We start from the raw sequence: 21,557 nt of genomic DNA on the forward strand, positions 1-21,557 counted from the left end.
TCACAAACGAGTATCGTTTACAATGCCAAATGTGGCCTTGATGCCCAGGTGGTCGGTAACCCAAGCCTTCTCGAAGCCGAGGGCCAGCAATCCATCCCTCTGCCTCTCCTGGCCCTGGTCGACCTCGACGTCGGCCCCGAACCTCTCGAGGCTTTGCAACTTGATGCCGCTACCGCAAAAGTACGCCTTGTCCATCCGCGAACAGCCGAAGCGACGGCGCAAGGTCGGCAGCGCCTGCTGGCCCCAGGTAAAGCCGTCCTCGCTGCCCTCCTGGCCGCCGAGCTCTAGGTAGGCATCCTTGAGGTTGTTGTCCACGTGGAGGGAGGCGTCAAAGGGCTGGATGGCGTTGAAGTCGCCGGCGATGATGGCGCCCGCTAGTTCCTCGTCGGCGTGCAGGTGCGCCGCGGCAAGACGCATCTGCGAGGGACGCATGGGCGGATCGAGAGCCAGTGATTCAAGGTGGGTGTTGCCTAGTCGAATCTTGTTGCGGGTTTCTGGCACCGTGATGTCGACAAAGAGGGCGTCCCGCTCCATTTGCGTCGCCGAGTAGTGGACTCGGAAACACGAGGCAATGCCCAAGCGTCTGTCAACAAGCATGGTTGTGCCGTACAAGCCCGATGCCCAGGCGGAGGTGTCCAAATCGCTCATGAAGAAGCTCTCTCGGACCCATTTCTTCTGGCTGATGTTGATGAGGTCGGAGGGGTGGCATTCCTGGAGGTTGATGGCCACGGCTGTAGTGGACGGCAGCTGTTTGGTGAGTTCCTCGAGGTGAGCCAATGCAGCACTCATTCGTGCCTCGGCGAATGGCAGCATGAAGTCGATGTTCCAGCTGTACAGAGCCACCGTGGTGATGGCGGAAAACGGAGCTGGATGGTCGGCGGGAGATGCGGTTGGCTTGATGATGGGCTGCCAGACTTCGCTCTCCGCGTCCCATGTGTAGTATGGTTGCGGCCATGGTTCATCAGATATCCATGGAGTCAGTAGCGATGGCTTCTTCAGCACTCCAGCCTGCTGGATGGATTTCTGAACGAGCTCGTCCATGGTTGCCATGATTATGTGGGAGTCGTTAGCAAACAGATGCTCATTGCTGAGTGGCGGCGAGAAGATGCGGAGATGAGAAGACGAGAAGACGAGAAGATCATTGCAGTACCAGACAAGAACTCACAGACTTAAGGAGAGGCGTCGTTGACTGCCAACCTTGTCGAATCAACTCGAGACGGCTAGAACTGCGAAAGATCAAGGCAACATGGAAATGGGAATGTGGAATGCCGCGACTCCGAAGCGGGAGTTGTGGGTCACTGTTCCCATAGTAAGCAGAGAGCCGTGGTGACGAGTTTGCCTCAATAATGATTGCGACCTCAAAGAGTGGTGCATGTGGATAATTTTGTTTTCCTGTCGGAAACGCAATTGGTTAAACAGACCTGATGGCCATACAGCAAAACCCGCTGGCCCATCATGTACGAAAAAAGGCACATGGATTACACAAAGTTGGACCATGTACACACATGCATAACGAGACAGTACGAATATACATGACGAGTTTAATATCTCTACACATCCCAAGAGAAATTTGATCTAAGCATTCAAAGTCTACGGAGTATTCAAAAACCCATATAGCACCCTCAATCCCATCTTTTTTTAAAAGGAAAAAAAAAAACACACCTTTATATAAACAAAACTCCCGGCATCTGGAACCGCGTACCAGGCATATGACAAAATAACGACGCAAAGGTGCTAAAATACCAAGAGAAAAGAGTGACGTCTTGGAATCAGAAATAAATAAATAAATAAATAAATAATACAGACAAATACAATCAAGGCCCCTTTCCAGGGTCAGCACTGAGCAATAAGCCCCCGAGGTCATGCGTATAGTGACTCAACCTCTGTAGTCAGACAAGACACAAGACCGCCTTCCGTGGCATCTTTCAACACTCGAGCCACATTGTCGTCTCTAACCCTCAAGCGGATCTTGAACGGCATAGGTGACCGGCCCGATAGGCCATCGCAATCCTTCAGGTCAATAGCGTGTCCGGGCGCAGCTTCCATGGTGAAAGACCACAGGATGCGCGAGATGGCCAGGAAGATCTCGCGCTCGGCGACCAAGATGGCCGGGCAGATGCGCCGCCCAGCGCCAAACATCCAGTGGTCACGCTCGTTGGCGTCGCCCAAGTTGGAGCTCTGCGCAGACGAAAGCGTGTCGTTGATGTAGTGGTCGGGCTGCCGGGGACATGAGCATAAGGCGGTATTGCAGCATTGGGATTTGCAATGTATAGCACAACGTTCCTACTTACATTAAACTTTTGCGGCTCCGGAAAACGACGCTCGTCGTGGTGTATGGTCCATGTGTTGAGGACCAGAACCGTGTCCTTTGGGATCAACTGTCCTTTGTAAACAAAGTCTTCGGAAACCACGTGTGGAGTTCCCAGCCAAAAGGGATTGTAGCATCGCTCGACTTCTTTGATGATGGCCCGACAGTATGGGAGGTTCTTCTCATCTTGGGCATCGGGCAGCCGGTCTCTGCCGACAACACGGTCCAGCTCGTCTTGGGCGCGACGCTGGATTTCCGGGTACGATGGCATGAGTGCTTGAAACCACTGCATGATGGATGCTGTCTGCCGTGTGTTGATTCATGTGTCAGCTCCAATTCCAAGTACACGTACGTGTTGGATAGAATAACAAGAAGTCATCGTACAGTCTCCACACCACCAATCATAAAAGCCGAGGCCATCATGGCCATGTCCAAGTCGTCCAGCTCCTCTTCTTCGCGCATGGCGAGCAAAGTTGTAGCGAGACAATCCGGAACCTCTTGTCCGCGGCTCGAACGCTGATGAATGCTTTCAATCATGCCCCCGTACGTCTTGACCAGGTCACGGTGTAACTGTTGGCCGCGAGAACGAAACTTGGACGGGAAACGTTGTAACAGGGGCAGGAAATCTACGAGATTAGACAAGGGACCTGTAACATTCCTACAAGAGGACCAGTGAGAATCACATTGGTGTGTTTTTGAGTCGACATGACTTGACTTACATGAACTCGCGGGCAAGTCGCAGTGCCGTCGATACGAGGGGGTCTTGCACCGAACCTGTCCTTACACCAAACACCATAGTCAACATGTTGTTGAGGGAGCACCGGCCAGCGAATGGCCGGGGATCGACAAGAGAGCAACCATCACGACTTGCCTCCAGGAGGCAGTTGACCATGTCAGTAGCCTCTCTGTCAAAGACACAAGTGAACTTGTCAACGGCCTTCTGGTGCAGCCAATCATTTGCGATACGGCGGTGTTTCCGCCTATATTTCCAACCATGCTTTCCGTCAGTCTTTGCCTCCTTCTCATAGGATATCAGAGGACTATGCGCTGTGGCCTACCACGTATCGTTGTACGGCGTGACGGTGATTCCCCGCCCGGCAAGTACACATTGGCTCTTGATGTACATGTCTTTGCGCGAGGAGCAGATTGCGCCCCTGGTCACCAAGAGATCTTTGGCGACATCTGAGCTGGAAATCACGACAACTAGTTGCTGTCCAAGCCAGACAGAGTACAAGTCACCAAATCGCTTAGCCCATTTATCAAGGGTAAGTTCCGGATAGTGAGTCAGAAACGGGAAGGACCCTGTGTCGCAAGTATTGTCAGTCTTGGCCCTCATCGTCCCAACGCGAACTCAATATGATTGTCTCACCAACAACTGGGAAACCGGTTGGTCCTTTGGGGATCTTGTAAAGGAACTCCTTGCTTGGATGGCTCCGGAGCAGAAAGTAGGACAACGAATACAAAATACAAGAGATGAAAAGGCCGGTCAAAATAGAAGTCCCACACGAGGATCCAGCATGATCACTCTCTCGCCTTGTGTTGACTGTCCAAGAAGCCGACAAGCTTTCGCACTGCGTCATATTCCACTACGCAGCTAGAGATAACGGTCGATTATGCTTGCGAGTTGATCCTTCTCATTAAATAAATTCTTGAATCTCAAAGGGCGGGGGGTGCACCACGTCATTGCCCATTTCTCTCCGTAACTCAAGTGAGGCCAGGGGAGGCTCACCGGTCTCGCCGTACAGGGGGGGCAGTCTTTTGTCTCAAGGCTCACATCCCGGAGCCTCAAAATTTTACCTAAGAGTTTTGTATCCATCCGCCCGGTGTTGCTGTATTGTGCTAGACCCCATTTCAAACCCTGGCTGCCCCATCTCGACCACGGTTTGGCTATTGGAACAGCGTCAGTTGCGGTTCAAACAACATTTTTCACCATGTTGTTACAGCTGAGCAGAGTTTGCTTAGTCTCTATAGCGATAACTGCAACCACGTCGAGTTTGTCCAATCTGCCGGGAGGAGACAGTTTGACAGTATATAATTTCGCAGTAGAGATGAGATACTGTCCCACAGGCTTTCGCATTTATGAGCGTATTACATGGTTTTGTGAATACGCTCTGCCATGTAGACACGATATATTGGTGCTCGATGAGGCCTTTGGTGGCCTGAAACTACCCAGATACATGCCGAGATGCCGACACATGGTTTCTTTTTCCGTTGCCACTCGGCGTGGCCGCCAAGGACTGAGACTATTAATGGAGTGGAGGGCACAGGCTGGGCAACAGTTGTCTCTAGCCTCATGTTCCTAGTTAAGAAAGGTCATCATATCCTCATCAGTCAACCCACCGGCTGCTGTACGTCAGATTGCGGCGGAATAAAGCCCTACTGGCCTAACGTGACTCAGTTTAATACGTAATGGCATCGTTGATTGAGTTGCTACCTGTCCGAATAAGCATTTAGTATAGTCATGAGACCGTAGCCTGGCCGCCTTTTTTCGGTGACCACGTCCTTTCGCCTCGTTGTTGAGCACCACCGTGATACCAATTCAACTTATTTTTGCAACGCTGGCTATGATTATACAAAGTTATGCATGGGTATCCATGTCCAAGAAATGTGTCGCTGACACCGGAAAGAACATCTGTGGCCGGACTTCTTGCGTTAGTTCACTATATATCCGGGTTTTGTTAAACAATTCTTAGCTTGTCTGGTTGAGCGTACCAAAACTGAAATGGCCCATAGGCTCAAACATTATTATCGACCTGGCCATCCCAAATGGGGCTGGATTCCCAGACCATGGATTCCCCCGACCCCCTTTTCTCATGAGGCTTATTCTTGGACTGGCCAAAATCGTGATTAGCATTAGGATTAATGAATCGGGCAACAGAGTCCGCGCGCAACAAACGGCGGAGATTGGGCGGAGATTTGAAAGTCTCTGAGCAAAGGTAAAGAACGTGGCTTTACGCTACGGGATGCGTGGCAACAATGCCGATTCCAACACTCTGTCTCGCGTTCTGCGTCATCACGATGTCATCTCCACGGGCGGCCTTGGCTCGTGGGAAGCAAAAGTTCCCGGCGAATAACTTTACGGGGAGTGGCCATTTTATTATTGAGCAACATGTATTCCGGACCGTACGTTACAGCCTTATTTCTAAGTTAGTAGAGGTTACATTGGCAAAACACTTCCATAGTTCAGCTATCCTTCAAACCTGGCTTCTTCATCAACCTCCTCCAATGCACTGTGGCTTCGTGGCTTCACCCTCAACATTGTAATCAACCCTTCGAAAATGTCTCCACCGCAAGTGCTGCGGCTTATCAGGGCCTACGATCGATCCGGATAAGACTGCAGCAAAGCGCAAAAACAAAAAAAAACAACCCGGTGGCATAGCTGTTGTTTTTGGCCGGCAGCATTAGGGCTCAAGTTGGAGAACGAAAATTATATGGCTACGGCAGTAGTCCGGCCAGCTTCAGCTGAGGGAAAGCGCCATGAAGAGTCCATCACTAGTGTATATCAAGATAATTTTAGCAAATCTGACAATGTGTTTGGCATGATGAAAGCGGCAGGTACGTTCTCGCCGCGAGCCTGATTCGAGGTGAAGGTGAAAAGGGTCCAAATTCTGATGCCATATTAATTAACAACCTTTCCATACAGCAAATACGCAAGACATCAGTTTGCTGGTCCTGCCGACTTCTCCAACTCGTCGAGAATGGGCTTCTCGAGCGACTCGGGCTTGGTAGTGCTAGCCCAGCGACCCTTGACCTTGCCATCGCGACCAACTAGGAACTTCTCGAAATTCCACTTGATGCGCTTAAGGCCCATCAAGCCAGGTTTTTCGGCCTTGAGCCATTCGTACAAGTCGCTGGCCTTGTCACCATTGACATCAATCTTCTGCATGATGGGGAAGCTGACGCCATAGTTGACGAGGCAGAAGTTCTGAATCTCATCATTGGAGCCGGGTTCCTGGCCGCCAAACTGGTTACAGGGGAAGCCGAGGATGGTGAAGTCATCGGGGTACTTGTCCTTGATGGACTTGTAAATCTTTTCGAGGCCTTCGTACTGAGGAGTGAAGCCGCACTTGGAGGCGGTATTGACGATGAGGACGACTTTGCCCTTGTAGTCAGCGAGAGGGACCTCCTGGCCGCGCTCTACACAATGAAATTATGGTTAGCGAATGGCAAGGTTGATGCGGCATCTTGGGCTGGGATAGATGGACAAACTGTCAAGCGGCTTGAAGTCGTAGAAGCTAGTTGCAGAAGCCATGGTTGAGAATGCGCGGGGCGTCTGGTGAATTACGAAAGACGGCTGCGCAGCGGACTGTGGTGCCAGAGGCCGAGAGATGCTGCAGACGGGATAGCTGGGAGCAATGATGGATAATGGCGAATAAGGCTGGATTGCGATGGTGGTTCGAGCAATCGAGTGGAGTTGAGGTGCGCGATGACAAATGGGCCGATTCATCTAAATTTCACGGGACGAGGGCGAACCAGAGACAAGAGGGAAGGCACAAGGCAGGCTACTTTTGTCGACTGGATTGATGATGGTGGGGAAATGATCCCATGCAGCACTCCGTACTTGAAGTAACAAATCGGCAGGTTTTTGAGAGAGAGAGAGAGAGAGAGATTGATGAGCATCTAACAAAAGCCTCGGCAGCTCCCATATCCGAGATAAATGGAGCGGGTCTAGGTTGGCTCCAGAGTCCATACTCGTGACGTTCATTGTCTGAATAGCTCGAGCCTCGAGGTACGGAGTACCTGATATCCATCTCTATCCCCTCAGTATCGGCGGCGGCGGGGCGATACAAGCTCGATTCTGGGGACTCGGGGACTGATTGTTCCGCAAGCCGACTTCAATGTTGAGACAAGACTGTGTGGAGGGACGGTGGTCTGTCTGCCTAGCGAAGGATAACATACTGGCATAAGGGGTTGTGGGCTGATGATTGGATGCGCTTGCACTTGAATTGCACCATGACTCCATATACATAAACCTGTGCACTTGTGGCAATGCGTACGTAAAGTAATGCACGTTACAGAGAGGCTTAAAGAGCATGGAGTAATGCGTGCCAACGCTAAACGTGTCAACGTTTCTCTGACCACAAGTTGACCTAGAGTAAACCTTTCGAAACCGCCTTGCTCGAGTCGCTTCAAAGAGGGACAATAGAGGCCACTCGGCAACGCAACCCGTGCCCCCGCTTGCGTCATAGGCACATAGTGACATAACACATGTGCGTTGTGCACGCAGCACGACCAGTCAAGGGGTAGACGAGGCCCAGCATCGTCAATGCTTGATAACCGTCTGGTTCACGCCAGGCTCCGCCAATCGATCCACCACCACCTGCCAGACGTCTGCCGTGCCGAGCGCTTAACGTCCTTGCTCAGTGTCCGAGTCCCAGATCACAGTTGACCTGACGCTGCTTTAGAACTACATCCATGGACGGGAAGCGCAATATAGTCATTATCGGTACGTGATACACATGACACAAATCCATCACTGCCACCATAGTGGAAGCCGCAGCCGCAGCCGCCCGTTCGTTAATGAACGACGCTGACAAGCACCCCAGGTGGAGGCATAATTGGCTGCACAACAGCCTATTACCTCACTCGCCATCCAAAGTTTAACCCGGCTATACATACAGTAACTCTTCTCGAAGCTGGCCCGTCGCTTGCATGCGGCGCTTCTGGCAAAGCTGGTGGTTTGCTGGCGCTGTGGGCATATCCTGCCTGCATAGTGCCTCTTTCCTATAAGCTACACGCAGAGTTGGCTGCTGAGCACAACGGCGCGCAAAAATGGGGCTATCGAAAGCTACAGTGCGGGAGCTTTGAGGCGGTCGTCTCAAGGAAGAAGCTCGGCAGGCCCAACCAGCCCCAGCTTTCCACAGATGGGGAGAAGCCATGGGAAAAGCTACCAAAGCAAGACGAGGCGGCGCAAGAGTTATTGGAAGGGGGGATACTACCCAAAGATCTAGATTGGGTGGATCGAGACTTGGTGACGAGCTGGGCTGAAATGGGCGGCCCCGGAACCACAGAAACGTCCCAAGTCCATCCATTTCACTTTACCACCACTATTGGCGAATTAGCAAAACAGGCTGGTGTTGAAATTAGGACGGATGTCAAGGTGACCAAAGTTTCAACGTCAAAAACCGCCGTGGAAAGGGTCGAATACCTGGATAGAAGCACTGGGGAGATGAGGGACATTAAAGATGCAACCGATATTGTGGTTACTGCCGGCCCATGGACAGGACGATTATTGCCGCGAGCGAAAGTGGAAGGCTTGCGAGCACATAGTGTCGTTTATGATGCGGAGGTATCACCGTTTGCCGTCTTCACCGATATCCAGCTGCCCAGTGACTTTGTACCAGAGCACCGGGCGAAACTGGGACAACAGAGGATGCACAAGAGCCACGTCGATCCCGAAATCTATGCCCGTCCCTTTGGCGAGGCGTACGCCTGCGGTAAAACCCCCACGGAACACTGTATTCCGGAAATCAATGACACTGACTCGTTGCATAGGTGAAGGGGATACCACCACCCCGCTGCCAGACACGGTCGACCAAGTCGAATGTGACGAGGCCCGGTGCGACGATATTACTTCCTATATTAGTACATTCAGCCCAGTTCTTGCTGCGGCGCCCATCAAAGCCAAGCAATCATGTTATCTGCCGCGACATATGCGCTTTGGGCAAGAGAGTGGTCCGCTCATAGGGCAGACGACGGTACCAGGATTGTGGGTGGCTGCGGGCCATACATGCTGGGGGATTCAGAATGGTCCTGCAACAGGAAAATTGATGTCCGAGTATTTATTTGACGGAGTCGCTAAAAGTGCGAACATTGATAAGCTGGATCCGAGAAAGTTCAAGGTGTAGTGGACGAAGCTGAATGAAAATTGAAGATACGCATCCGTGATCGCCGGCACGTCTAATTGAACCCTCATGGAGCAGTACCACGCTTTCCGTACACGCATCGAATATTCCCCTGACAATTCTGGGTGCTGCATATTCAAACTGCTCTGTTGTGCTCATATCATCGCTTTGAAGCCTTTTTTCTCCTGTTCGCTTTCTCATTTATTTCTTTTTTACTACAACCCTCATATACCATCTTAATGTAACCCCAACCCTGGAATCGCCATGCTCGAAGCAAGCCACGGCCAAAATCTCCACTTTTGCGCCCACGGTCTTATCGATAGGGCACCATTCAGAAATTTTGGCAGCAAACTTCCAAACCTCTCCCGTCGTAACCCATCCACTACCAACCAAATACTCCCAATCCGAACCGCCACCATGGGCCGCGAACTCCAAAAAAAGAAGCGCCGGTCGAACCGCCAACCCGTCAAACAATCAAACAAGACCAAGAAAATCCTCAATCCCCGCGGCAACAACATCATTGCCAAAAACTGGTACCGTCTTTCCCCTCCCCCCCAAATCCACGGCCCGTCTCTCCAATCGCTTCAGCTCAAGCTGCTAACCCGCACCATCAGGGACAAGAAGGAAACGCTCGCCCAAAACTATCGCCGCCTCGGGCTCGTCGCGCGGCTCAAAGCTCCCACCGGCGGCGTGGAGAAGAAACTGGGCGCCACTACGACGGGGATATCGAAAAACGACCCGTTCGCAATAACATCCGTGGGCAAGGCCATTGTCTCCGAGGCAAAAGTGGAGCGGGACGCGGACGGCAAGATTATTCGAGTTTTGGGAACGACGAGGCCAAATCCTTTGAATGATCCGCTGAACAATCTTGACTCGGATTCGGAAGAGGACGGCGCGGGGGAGGAATGGGGTGGCATTGCGGAGAGGGAGGCCGAGGAGGAGGACACGACAGACGTGGTGAGGAGCCTGATTGAGGAGTCGCATAACCCTGCGCCCAAGGCGGCGAGATATCAAAGTGAGCGGGAGAGGGAGTGGTTGGAGAAGCTGGTTGAGAAGCATGGGGATGATTATGGGGCGATGGCAAGAGACGCAAAGTTGAATCCGATGCAGCAGACAGCTAGGGATATTGGGCGGAGGATCAAGAAGATGCGAGGTGAATGAACCGGCTACCGAGAGAGTTTCGGGTATGATGGATGTACGGCATAAAGGCGTTTGGAGTATAAATTTCATAATATATTTTAACATGCTATGGAAAATACATTTCTTTCAAATACAGTTCCTTTGTAATCTACCTAGTTAACCAGCCTATATACATCCCGTCTAGGGTATCATCTCATCGCTGCCAGCAGCTGCAAGCTACAGACCACGATGGCTCCGTCAGAACGCCAATTTCATTAGGTATCCAAATCTTAGGATCCCCCACACAAACCCTTGCCTGCAAAACCAATTGCCCTACTGCTCATCAAGTACTGCAAAATGCCAAAAGTCTACAACAAAAGGTCTATATGTATCTGTGTGATTCTTCAAAACTATCGGTCCACACGGTCGTAATTACCGGCAGGAAATTTCACAGGCTCATCGTTATAGCTAACCTGCGAGCCGCCGTAGGTGTGATCTGCAGGAGGCATGCTAGCACCACCAGAACTATACTCTGTGTCCTGGTTGAACAGCTCATGTCTACGAGGAGGGAGGGCACCGTATTGATCAGGATCTTCAATGTCTTGGCTGTAGGGATTTGCGTGGCCGTAGCGTCCAGGTTCGGAGTAGCCATTATTCTCATGGTCATCCATATTGACTCGCTCGTAGGCTTCCTCATCGTGAGGCGCCATGGAGAAAGCCGCCTTGTCTGGGTCAATGTTGCTGTCGCCGCCACGGAGCTTTCGGTTATCATATCCAGGAAGGCTGCCGTGGAATTTCCAGTACGTGAGCGTGTAGCCGCTGACGAAGGTGGTAGCACCAAACAGGAGGCTGTTAAAGAAGGAGAATTAGCTGAGTGCCATGGAGTGCACTGCGGACACAAAACCTACCAGACGAATACTCCCAGCGCAACAACACCCTTGCTCACATTGCACACTTGCCCGCAGAGGCCCGACGAGTTGTATGCCGCCTGCGTAGCAAAAGCCGACAACCAAATGATTGTGAAGACGACGTCAACCGCTAGCATGGCGTGAGGCTCGGCGAACTTTCGAGTGCGTGCGAATCGGGGCGTCATGATAAGATAGAGCCACGCGGGGATTGACAGAAAGAACTATGCAATGTCAGTCAATGACCTCTTGTGGCCCACGCTTGGTAGTGTCCGTCATCACCATACCACTCCAAATGTCCATCCATTGTTGCCCACAACCTTGGCATCCTTTCCTGTAAAAACAGCGATCCCCATGCACCATCCGACAAGTGCTAGGAGAATCTGAGCACAGTGCAAGCCTAGCTTGATGCGAGGAACCAGATCCGGGTCGAACTCGAGACCCATGGTGATTGGGTTTATGGGTTGCGGGTGCTGTGGTGTTTACTTAGGGGAAGGCGTAAATAGTTTGTCTGGTTGGACGTGTTGGGCCTGCGACGGCGTAACCGTATGAAACGGATGAAGAGTTCAACGTTAAAAAGCAAACGAATGCAAGAAGCGTAATTCGCAATTCGCAAAACTGCGGCAAGCTGCGCCAGTCGAGTCGTAACGAAAAGTCGTCGTCACTTTGTCGCCCACGTCAACCAGTATTCTGCTGCTGCGGAGGGAAGTGGACCTGCAAAGGCCGGAGCAACCAGGTCTGGACTGAGGCTGAGCGGGCGGGCGGGTTCGAGGGTTGCAAGAACTATCAAAGGGCAGTGTAGGGGGCTTGGCGTCATGCACATGGAATCAATGATTCTCAGGTCTCGCCATGAAAGGCGAAAAGGATGTGTTGAGGAAGATTGTCAAAAAAAAAGGGAGCCAACGAAGAAAAGAAGATGCTGCATACAACAGTAGGCTGACCCGCATGGTGCAACAACTACAGGAAGGAAGGCATTGGGAAGCACCTGCCTGGTACTTCGGGCTGAGGTCCAGATCCAACCGTCATGTTTCTTCCATCTTGTGCTCCGTTCATTTCGCCAGTCAACAATCCGACCTGTGCGGCACAGCGTCCTGGGCCGTCTGGCTTGCGCCGCCGAGCGTCAGCTGCAGCCACACTGACAGCTATTGTCTGTAATTCGTGCTCCTGGTTGCCATTAATAGCACGAACCAACCGAGAGCCAGTAACATTCAAATGGGGTTAGCGCCTGATCTGACGCTGTGGCAACGGCGAGGCCCATCAACCTGCAAAGGGCTGCACGGAACCGCAACGAACCATCCAGCCGTCGCTCCACAGCTTACTCATTGTTTGGTTGTCACCTCGTCCGCCTTTGCTGTGTCTGACAAACGTGGGTAGTGAGGCAAGCCATCCTTCTTGGGGGGCGTCGGAGAGTTGACAGCTTTGACGACTTGACGGCGTCAATGACTGCGCCGCCAGTCTCGGGCCCTAAGGCAGACTGTCTCACACTTTTGTGTTGCATTGTTGATGGCGAGGCTGCAGTGAGGCGAATGGAGTGGGATGTTTGTTTCTGAATGCGGGGGCCGCATCTTCATGATGACAACCACGGTATGCCGGGGATATGACAGGAGGCCCGGATTGTGCGATCGAAACCTAAAGTCCACAGGTGTGATTTGGCCAGTCGCAAACAGAGATGACATCTCGGAACCAACTTGGTCAGGCGAGACAGGCAAGTGTCATGGACACTACACTACTTGTGGCTTGGATCCAGTTCTCATGGTAATTAGCGGCTTACTTATTCTGCTTCGCAAAAATACCGGTTGATAGTCCTTTGGCTCTGTTGAATGAATTATGACACTTGACTCCTTTACCACCGAGTCCAGAGAACATGTCACACAATTACCCTGAGCCTGATACTAATGCCGTATGACAATTCCCCATGCCATTGCATGACCTGTCGTTGACGGCCTGTAGGAACCTGGTAACTACATATATGCACCTGGGTAGTTTCTTGCCGCAACCCTGGTGTTGAGCTATGCACGTAGGTCAGCTTCCCAGACGCCGGTAGCCAGGTTGACGGACACCCGCCTCATCATTTCTTCACTAGATGAGGATCCTAGACTCGGTAACTTACGAGATGGCCTGTGAAACGACGGCATTCCCCAAGTGTTGAGGGAAAACAAAACCGTACTTGGTCAACATCGTGACCTCGTACGGACATGTGTTTGGCAGGGTTATCCCTATCTCTGCTGAGGATCTTCCCAGGATTGCAGCGGTACCAGAAGCAGCACGACCCAACGGCCGATTCAGCATTGGAAAGATGCTCTCCACGAAATTACGAACACAATTCCTATGGTAGGGCTGGTTGGGGTGTCAATGATGGGGGCACACGGGTTAGGGACGATGCCATAGCAAATTGAAGGGATTATTGCTGCGTGACCTAGATATTGCAGGCATTCATCTCTAGCCAATGAGCGCTGCTTTTAGCGGTACATCAGCACTTTCCGGTTTTCCATTGACTGTCAAGTCCTTCTTCATCTCCCCCAGAAGGGTTCATGCCATGTATAATGCTGGTCGGACAGTCTGGCCCTAAGACCAGAAGACCAGACCGTGACCATTTCGATGACTGGACTATCACTCTTGTTTGTCCAAAGCCCGATTGCACATGTCATCAGCAACGTCATTTTCGTCTCGTGGGATCCATACATAGTCCACGTCTCCCTCCTCCTTCAATTCACAGTGAAGATCATAAGCCTCTTCAATAAGGTCTCTGTTCGCAACCTCGTCTCCTGCAGCATTCCTCCATCCATTTCATATCCACTTGTAAACCCAGGTTGTCATACAGTTAATCGCATACCTGGAATCCGAATAGATCGTGACGTCTATATATGGATCTGAGTCTAGGTCTCTATATTTTTCCAGAGCTCTCTCCAGTGCCAGGATAATAGCTGTGATTTCGGCCCGCTGGTTTGTGGGTGAAGGATAACTAGGTAGCCGTCTTGTCCAACCACCCGTGTATCTTCCACCTCTTTCTTTGAAAACCGCGGCAGCAGCACCTACTGCCCACGATTGCCCGTTGCCTCTACAGCCACCGTCGACATAAATTTCCATTATGTAAACCATGTTTGGCGAGTCGTGTAGCGTCGAGGGGATTCGATCGTCCGGTTATAGGGTATGCAACGAACAGACGTATGTGTGGATACGTGAATTTGCGTACTAACCGTCTTGAGATCAGGCATACGTATTATATGCGTGTTCGATGAGACATACCTCAGAAAGCTCATGCTAGTATTTGTGCGGCACTGAATTTGTTGGATCAAGGACATAGATACATAGGTTCGAATGCGACATATTGTCTGTCCTCCTGTTTCAAATTTCAACGCGTTTACTCCGTACGCGTGTCGCACAAATACGCCCCTGTATGCACTTAACCGGTACAGTATTTAGTTATGCAAATCCTAGACATCGACCTAAATTCAGGTATACGTGATCGAAAACGAGAATACTAGTTAATATTTTTTTTTTAATTTTATTACATAAACTATAATATTCAAAACTTTTATTATTAATTTTAAAAATATATTATATAATTATAAAAACTTAAAAATATCACATTATTATCTCCTAGTATCTCGCCAGCTACACACAATAGTAAAGTAGCTATCCACCACGGCTGACATCAAGACTGTTGAAGTGTCAATCCTTTCAGCCAAGTAGCGCCGGTTTCTCGTTGAGCCGTTCCCCTCCCCCTATTTGGTCATACTACCAGAGAAAGTCCCAAGCAAAGGAAATACAAATGTCAATACTATAAATGGAAAAGAGAGCAACCCAATAGCAAAAAGCATTCGAAGGCGAGGTACAAGTACTCACACATTTCACGCCACTTATTGTCAAGGAACAACTTGAACAATGTATAATGTTGCGCCTCACTTTGGTAGTCCAGTCCAGTTCGGATGGTCCTTCGAATCAATCCTAGTCCTAGCAACAAATGAAAGCGATTAGCAAACGCGGCAGAGATGTTGGCGAGAATACCGATTTCCACTACTCCTGGCTAGGCAAATCAGGCACCATGGGAGGAAGGTCGCCCGGGGGCGCCTCGACAGCTTCGACAGACGTCGTGCCGGGATGCTCGACTGCCACAGTGATATCAAAGGAGGTATGGAGCGGCTGCAGCGACCCCTTTGCCGCCCCGGCAATGGTGGCCTTGGCCTTGCCCGCGGCTCGAGCGTAGAAAACGAACCTGCCCTCCTCGTCTGGCGGGCCTCGCGGCACCAGCACATCGATGTTATCGCTAAACGACGTCATGGAGGCAAACTGATCCGTGTTTACGCTAACACGCAGCTCTTTGCCGCTATGCACCACATCTGGCAGGCTGGCCCAGTCAGGCTTGATGCGGGTCGGCAGGTGAGGGGCCGCCTTGCGAGAGGCCAGCTGCGCATCGATGTCGGCCGCGAGGGCGGAGATGTCGACCTCTGGCTCGGGCTTGGGCTCGGGCTCGCTGGAGAAGTACTGGGCCTGAATGAACAGGTTGCCGCGAATCCAGAAAGCGCTTGTGGCGGTGCGGAAGCTGTACGCGCCGAGGCGCGGCCCGTCCGTATGGACGACAGCCGACAGCGGATGGATCTGGATGCTCCCTAGGAGGGAGACGAGGGCGTGCATGGGGCCCTCGAAATCCTCGAAGGCGTCAATTGTCACCGTAGCTGTGTCACTACCGTGGCGGAAGACGTAGGTGGTGTGAGAGGACGTCTCGAAGACGGATGTGGTGACGCCGGCAGCGGCAAGATTCTTGCTCACGGCACTGCGGAGGGCTGCGTCGTGCACGTCGACCTGATTGAATTCCGGCTTGGCTGCATCTGGTACCTTGCCCTTTTCCACCAGGGTCTCGATCTCCTTGGCAAGCTCCTCGGGGATCATGGCGGAGAGAGGGACAGGTCTTCCCCACGGGTTGTAGACGCCAATGCGTTTTAGCCTCGTGGATGGGTTGAGGGCTACAAGGATGCGATTAGCGTTAGAGTACAGACAGAGCAACATTGTGGTCAAGCACATACAACAACTCCCAGAAGGATTGGTCGTGGTTTTTGCTTGGGCGTTGCCACGTGGTCTGGCGGGATCCAGGGTGGCAGTAATATAATTCTGGCGGGTTTGGGTGCCGGCTGGTGGCGTCGGTGTCGAGGCCTGAAGTGCGTGTGTTGCATCGACAACCGTTGTGACTCCGCTCCGCGTCACCTCGACCCACGCGTGGTTTCTGAAGCGAGTCCTGTTGCTCGCGGTGGGGGGCACATAAGGTGGCGTACCTTGATCGAGTCAGACATGTTGGGGTCTACCAGACTGCACATGAAGAATATACTGACCTGCCGACTCCCAGAAAGGCGTGTTGCACCGCAGATGATCCCCTCCAAATGCCACCCACCTATTGAGGGGCCCAGGGTTAATGAAGCCATTGGGTGATTGGAAGACCCAATGGGAGTCGGTCAACTCAGCGCCGGTTGCATCCATTAACATGGACAAAGCAAGCTGCGAAATCCCAGCCAGATCGTAGCAGTTGCATCTTGGATAGAGTGTATTAAACCATTCCTTGAGTTGAAAGCCACCACCGTAGGCCGTAACTCCATAGTGAGCCATTCCACGAGACGTATCGTACCTGGGCTCTGTCAAGCTGGCGTTCCAAATCACGTTGACAATTGCTCGTTGGATATAAAACGCGACATCTTGGCTGGCTGCGGCTGGTAATTCGGACGGGTTTGGTGCAAAGAGACGCCACAACAAGATGGGATAGCCGGGCGTCATGTCAACTCTGGTTCGTACGGTAGACGAGGACGCCGTGAGGGGACCGGTGGGAGCGGTTGCCCGCGCCCAGCAGAGCTCGAGGCGAGTTGTCGTGTTCGGAGCCAAATTGGCGACTGCGCCCATGGGTCAATAGCCTGCCAGTAAAACTTGACCCTGGCTCTTCTCTGGGACTTACTATATGCCTTGCCATTCCAGATCCAAAGACGCCAACTAAAGTCGCCACCGTACCTGAATGGGATAACCACTTGTCTAGTTTTGAAGTCAGGCGCCATAAGATACAAACCATTCGCAGTCACCGCGTTACCAGTCGCAGGGACTGGGACCAAGGGGCTAATCAAGGCAAGTCTTCCACCGACATATCCCGCGACGACGTAGGATAATCCTCTCCAGCTCGCAGAAAATGGGGCTGTTCCGTGGACATTAATCTTGTAGAAGCCAGTGGCAGTGGGCATGGTGTTCAAGAAAACATTAGGTCGAGTTGAGCCCGTTGGGCCGTCGACCCAGCTGCCTGTGTTATTCCAGACTGTCTGGTTACCCAAGGGAATGGTTATTCCACCCGATGTGACTACATTGAAGCGGTTTTCAGCCTCGATTTTGGTGATGGTCCACGTTGCCATTTTCAACGACGACGAACCAGTGAACTGGTGGATGAGCTTTCAGGAAATCTAAATATCTTTCGGAGGTGCTACTCCGATCTCGAAGATTGATAGCAGTCTCAGGGTCTGCAAGTACCCCTGTGACTGAGAAAAAATGGTTCGATGCTGAAGAGAATTGGCAGATGAGATTTTAGAAAATATAAATATAAATCGGACTATTATGTGTCTACCTCAGCCTTCCATTGGAACCCAACAACGCTACATATGTACTGTTTAAAAGTCCTCCCCTTGCAGGCAGATGTTTCGGCACTGCCACCAGCGATCCATGACCCTGCCTATCGTGTGAGCACTGTGAGTGTCTCTGGTATGGATTCTGTTTAACATCTGCTCCCGCTACTAAATGATGTAGCTATTCACTCTTACCTCACTTTCCTTTAGTGATCAGAATGGTCTAATTTGTCTTAGTTTTAGTCTGGACTAATCTGGTCTAGACTAATCTGTCTTAGTCTTAGTCTGGACTATGTCTTAGACAGTTAGCAGCCTGATTAAACTAGCGAAGGATTTTACTAACGAGGTTAGGTATCCCTCGCCCTCTAAAGCCGTCTTCCCGACAATTGTCTTTGCTTCTTCTCCTTCCAAAACTATGTAGAACCCTACAATTATTAGTAGTAGAGACAAAAAAAATGAGAATTCGGAGAAAATAACCTCTTATACCTTACTAATTTTAGGTCTTAGCTCTCTACTATACTGTACCTAGCCGAAAGCTATATCGCGGTTATTTAAATTTTATTTTTTTAAGTGAGGTTTGATTGCTGTGGCCGACGTTAGCAAAGGGTTGCAGTGTGCTTCCGCGAGCTTCGCAGAGCCAGGACTCACGAATGGTTGCCAGGGTCTTGATAGCAGAAGAGACAGAGAGGTCTTGGATGGAGACGAATGGGGTGGACTCTTGGAATGAGGACAAGACCTCGCTGATATACGTTATATGTGGCTATTTTAAGTTTTTAGAGTAAGTTACTAACATAAAGTCTGCAGGTTTGAGTTTGCTTCTATATAGTCGCAAGATAGCTTCAGGCAGTGGATTGCTCTAAAGTTGATCTATGGAAATCTATAAATTTGACACTTCGCAAGAATAGTGCACTTGTCCTGCCCATGTGCACGTTATACAAGCACAAGCTGTTCGCTGATACACCCTGCCTCAACACACCTGGGAACACATCTATCGTCTATCCAAAGTTGAGTGAAGCGTATGATGCCTCATCAAAGAAACACAAATTAAACCCGCAATAGCCAGCACAAACATGGTAAGCCAAACGCCTCTAAATGCTTCCATGAACGAATCAATGACTCCGTCGTACCAGCCATCGGGTAGATGCTTTAGTTCGCCCAGATCGTCTCTGATACGGCGAATTTCATCAGCGGCGTTGGGTTGGTGACCGAAACGGTCCCAAAGACGGTTCTTGAGGATGTTTTGGTAGACAGCGGAACCAATGGTGATTCCAAGCGTGCCGCCAAGACTTCGGGCCAAGTCTATTGAACTTGTTAGCAACAGGCAACTCGACGAAGCACTTGGCGCGAAACCTACAAGTCGCAGAAGTAACGACAGCTTGTTGCGAGTGGTCCACAGCCGCAATACAGGCGAGCAAGGTTGTTGTGAGCATAGCACCATAGCCGCCGCCGACGAGGAAGAAGGCAGAGCTGCTAAGCCAGACAGACGCATCGCGGCCCATAAGTGTCAGCAACACGATACCGGTACCGATCAGGACCATGCTGGCGATACCGAGCGCGACGAATCGCCCCGTGCGCTTCATAATATAGCCAGATAGAACCGATGAAATCGACACACCAATAGGTGAGGGTAAGATTCTCAGACCAGCATCTGTGGCTGATTCTCCCAACACCTGCAAGTACATTGGTAGGTAAAAGATGAGGGTAAGGACCACCATTGTGCCAAGCAGGTTGGTAAAGCATGCCGCCAACACGGTCCGCGTCATCAGCAGCCTAACTGGAATGATGGGCTGACGGGCACGACTCTCCCACCACAAGAAACTGACAAATGCCACCAGGGATAACGGAATAGTTGTTAAAGGCAGCGGGTGCGTCCATGGAACCTGGTTTCCTCCCGAGTTTAAACCCAGAAGCAGCAGAATAAGAAACGACGATGTCAAGAAGACGCCGAGAAAGTCAATACGCGCCAAGTACGACTTGTCAGATTGCTTGGGCGGCACGGTAACCAAGAAGTGGACAGCCACGGCGGACAATAATACCGGCGGGACTTGGATCAGGAACGCAAGTCGCCATCCAAGCTTGGTGTGATCATTGATCAAGCCGCCGAAAACACCGCCCAACATGGCACCCGAGCCATAGCAAATATTGCCAATGCCCTGGACGACGCCTCTTTTACGCAACGGGATCAAGTCGGACCCTAAAAAGGTAGAAATGCTCATGAGGCCGCCGCCGCCGATGCCAGCAACGACACGGCCCAGTATCATGGCCTTTTCGTCCCGAGCCAGCCCGCAGATCAAGTTTCCCAGTGCAAAGAAGACGTTACTGAAGACGAGACCTGGGCCGCGGCCGAAAATATCCGTCAGCCGGCCGGAAATAGGTTGGCAAGCAGCGTTGGAGATGAGATACGCCGTGGCAAGCCATGACATTAGGCTCAGCGACCTGAATTCACTGGCAATAGGTGCAGACAAGGTGGCAATGATGGTAGAGTCGATGGCACCCAGAAACACGCCGACCCACGTGGTGCCCATGATGAGCGCCAGTCTACCAAATGACTCCTCCTTCGCCAGGACGGTCTGCTCCTCGTCTTGATGGCCAGGGACGCCGGAATCATTTTGATGGGGGGCCTCGGTGACGGCCGCGTCGGCACGGTCATTCACGTCGTCATTCGGCTTGAGCAACGGCGTGCGCTCGGAGCTGCCAGCATGAGCGGCCTCTTCGTCAGGGCGGCTTGAACCGCCACCGCGGGTCCCAGCCATGGTTGCTATCGCTTAGTGCGTCAGACGGCAGGTCAGCACACAGCCGACGAGCTTCGATGACTTGGGGATGGATGGAGGATGAGAAATAGGATGGATGTCGGTGGTTCTGCGGATTATATAGATGGCAGCTGGCCTAGAAACTAGAGTCAATACAGCACAAGGCCAAGGCCAACGCTCTATCTAGGACCGCTGAAACTAAGAGAACTTTGAGCCAATTAACTTCTTGTGCTCCGTAGATGCAGTCACCGACGGGCTAGTTCCGGCCAACTCCAATCAGATTTATTGGTGCTTGCCGAGGCCGGAAGAACGCACATTTTACTTGGGCTATTCTCTACTATTTTTCTACAAGGCAAAGAAATCAGCTTATATACAGTCTATTCAGGTGTTGATAGAGGGCGATGGTTACATGCTAGAAGTGATAGAGTCGCAGCCAGTTGACATGTGGGGGACGAGGCAGACACTGCGTGGTTCAGGCACCAAGACACCAGACAGCTCTGGTAGATGCGGTTAAGGAGTATTTTTACCCCGCCCTTCTGTGCCAACTGGTCCGACGACTTCCTGGCGTCATGGTTTGATTGAATGACCATAGCTTGGACGAGGAACAGGTGGCACAATTTTTTTCTTTCTTCGTCTTTTGTGTTCCCCAGCTTTTACGCCAGCATTCGAATCCCGCCTGGCGCGTCTGGCAGATACCAGACCTTGTTGGATTTTTCATTTTTCATTACTACCACCCACGCGGCAAAAGCCAAGGTCAACCAATGCGATTCATCGCTGTAAAAAGGAAAGCGCCGGCATTTCTGGAGAGACTTCAAGCGCAGCCCCCTGACTTCATATCTTGCGAGGCTGATGCGGCTCATTCATGGCTGGTTATACCTATCCTCTAAGCTGCTATATTAGAAATATTGAACAGATCCAAGCACCGCGGAGCATGTCTCGGAATACGTCAGCCACCTTTCACCCCTCCGTATCACGTATCAAGCAAGCATACCCTAAAACGAGATTTGGAGAGTGAATGTCTGAGCTTGACTATACACGCAGGG

General features: G+C 51.4%; 8 protein-coding genes across 8 annotated transcripts; 2 read left to right on the forward strand and 6 right to left on the reverse strand.

Annotated features, from left to right (window-relative positions):
• On the reverse strand, positions 1-1,041 carry MAA_01513 (endonuclease/exonuclease/phosphatase family protein; the record flags this gene model as incomplete). Its single annotated transcript, XM_007819511.1, has 1 exon — positions 1-1,041. The coding sequence occupies one exon, from the start codon at positions 1,039-1,041 to the stop codon at positions 1-3; it is 1,041 nt and encodes a 346-aa protein (XP_007817702.1).
• An 819-nt stretch (positions 1,042-1,860) lies between these two features.
• Positions 1,861-3,644, reverse strand: MAA_01512 (Cytochrome P450 CYP5148B3; the record flags this gene model as incomplete). Its single annotated transcript, XM_007819510.2, has 5 exons — positions 1,861-2,217; positions 2,292-2,612; positions 2,693-2,966; positions 3,028-3,288; positions 3,367-3,644. 5 exons carry the CDS (start codon positions 3,642-3,644, stop codon positions 1,861-1,863), a joined length of 1,491 nt encoding a protein of 496 aa, XP_007817701.2.
• A 2,322-nt stretch (positions 3,645-5,966) lies between these two features.
• MAA_01511 (Glutathione peroxidase) lies at positions 5,967-6,560 on the reverse strand (the record flags this gene model as incomplete). Its single annotated transcript, XM_007819509.1, has 2 exons — positions 5,967-6,445; positions 6,518-6,560. The coding sequence occupies 2 exons, from the start codon at positions 6,558-6,560 to the stop codon at positions 5,967-5,969; spliced, it is 522 nt and encodes a 173-aa protein (XP_007817700.1).
• A 1,163-nt stretch (positions 6,561-7,723) lies between these two features.
• Positions 7,724-9,156, forward strand: MAA_01510 (FAD dependent oxidoreductase; the record flags this gene model as incomplete). Its single annotated transcript, XM_007819508.2, has 3 exons — positions 7,724-7,754; positions 7,855-8,745; positions 8,804-9,156. The coding sequence occupies 3 exons, from the start codon at positions 7,724-7,726 to the stop codon at positions 9,154-9,156; spliced, it is 1,275 nt and encodes a 424-aa protein (XP_007817699.2).
• A 261-nt stretch (positions 9,157-9,417) lies between these two features.
• Positions 9,418-10,314, forward strand: MAA_01509 (nucleolar protein 16; the record flags this gene model as incomplete). The annotated part of the gene is made up of 1 exon (XM_007819507.1): positions 9,418-10,314. The coding sequence occupies one exon, from the start codon at positions 9,418-9,420 to the stop codon at positions 10,312-10,314; it is 897 nt and encodes a 298-aa protein (XP_007817698.1).
• A 368-nt stretch (positions 10,315-10,682) lies between these two features.
• MAA_01508 (chaperone-binding protein) lies at positions 10,683-11,623 on the reverse strand (the record flags this gene model as incomplete). The annotated part of the gene is made up of 3 exons (XM_007819506.1): positions 10,683-11,121; positions 11,181-11,401; positions 11,465-11,623. 3 exons carry the CDS (start codon positions 11,621-11,623, stop codon positions 10,683-10,685), a joined length of 819 nt encoding a protein of 272 aa, XP_007817697.1.
• A 3,571-nt stretch (positions 11,624-15,194) lies between these two features.
• Positions 15,195-17,557, reverse strand: MAA_01507 (uncharacterized protein; the record flags this gene model as incomplete). The annotated part of the gene is made up of 4 exons (XM_007819505.1): positions 15,195-16,141; positions 16,202-16,447; positions 16,505-17,053; positions 17,116-17,557. The coding sequence occupies 4 exons, from the start codon at positions 17,555-17,557 to the stop codon at positions 15,195-15,197; spliced, it is 2,184 nt and encodes a 727-aa protein (XP_007817696.1).
• A 1,195-nt stretch (positions 17,558-18,752) lies between these two features.
• Positions 18,753-20,517, reverse strand: MAA_01506 (major facilitator superfamily transporter; the record flags this gene model as incomplete). Its single annotated transcript, XM_007819504.1, has 2 exons — positions 18,753-19,063; positions 19,119-20,517. The coding sequence occupies 2 exons, from the start codon at positions 20,515-20,517 to the stop codon at positions 18,753-18,755; spliced, it is 1,710 nt and encodes a 569-aa protein (XP_007817695.1).
• Between the last annotated feature and the right edge of the window lie 1,040 nt (positions 20,518-21,557).

Source organism: Metarhizium robertsii (genome assembly GCF_000187425.2).
Source record: "Metarhizium robertsii ARSEF 23 chromosome Unknown MAA_Scf_9, whole genome shotgun sequence".
Classification (NCBI taxonomy): domain Eukaryota; kingdom Fungi; phylum Ascomycota; class Sordariomycetes; order Hypocreales; family Clavicipitaceae; genus Metarhizium; species Metarhizium robertsii.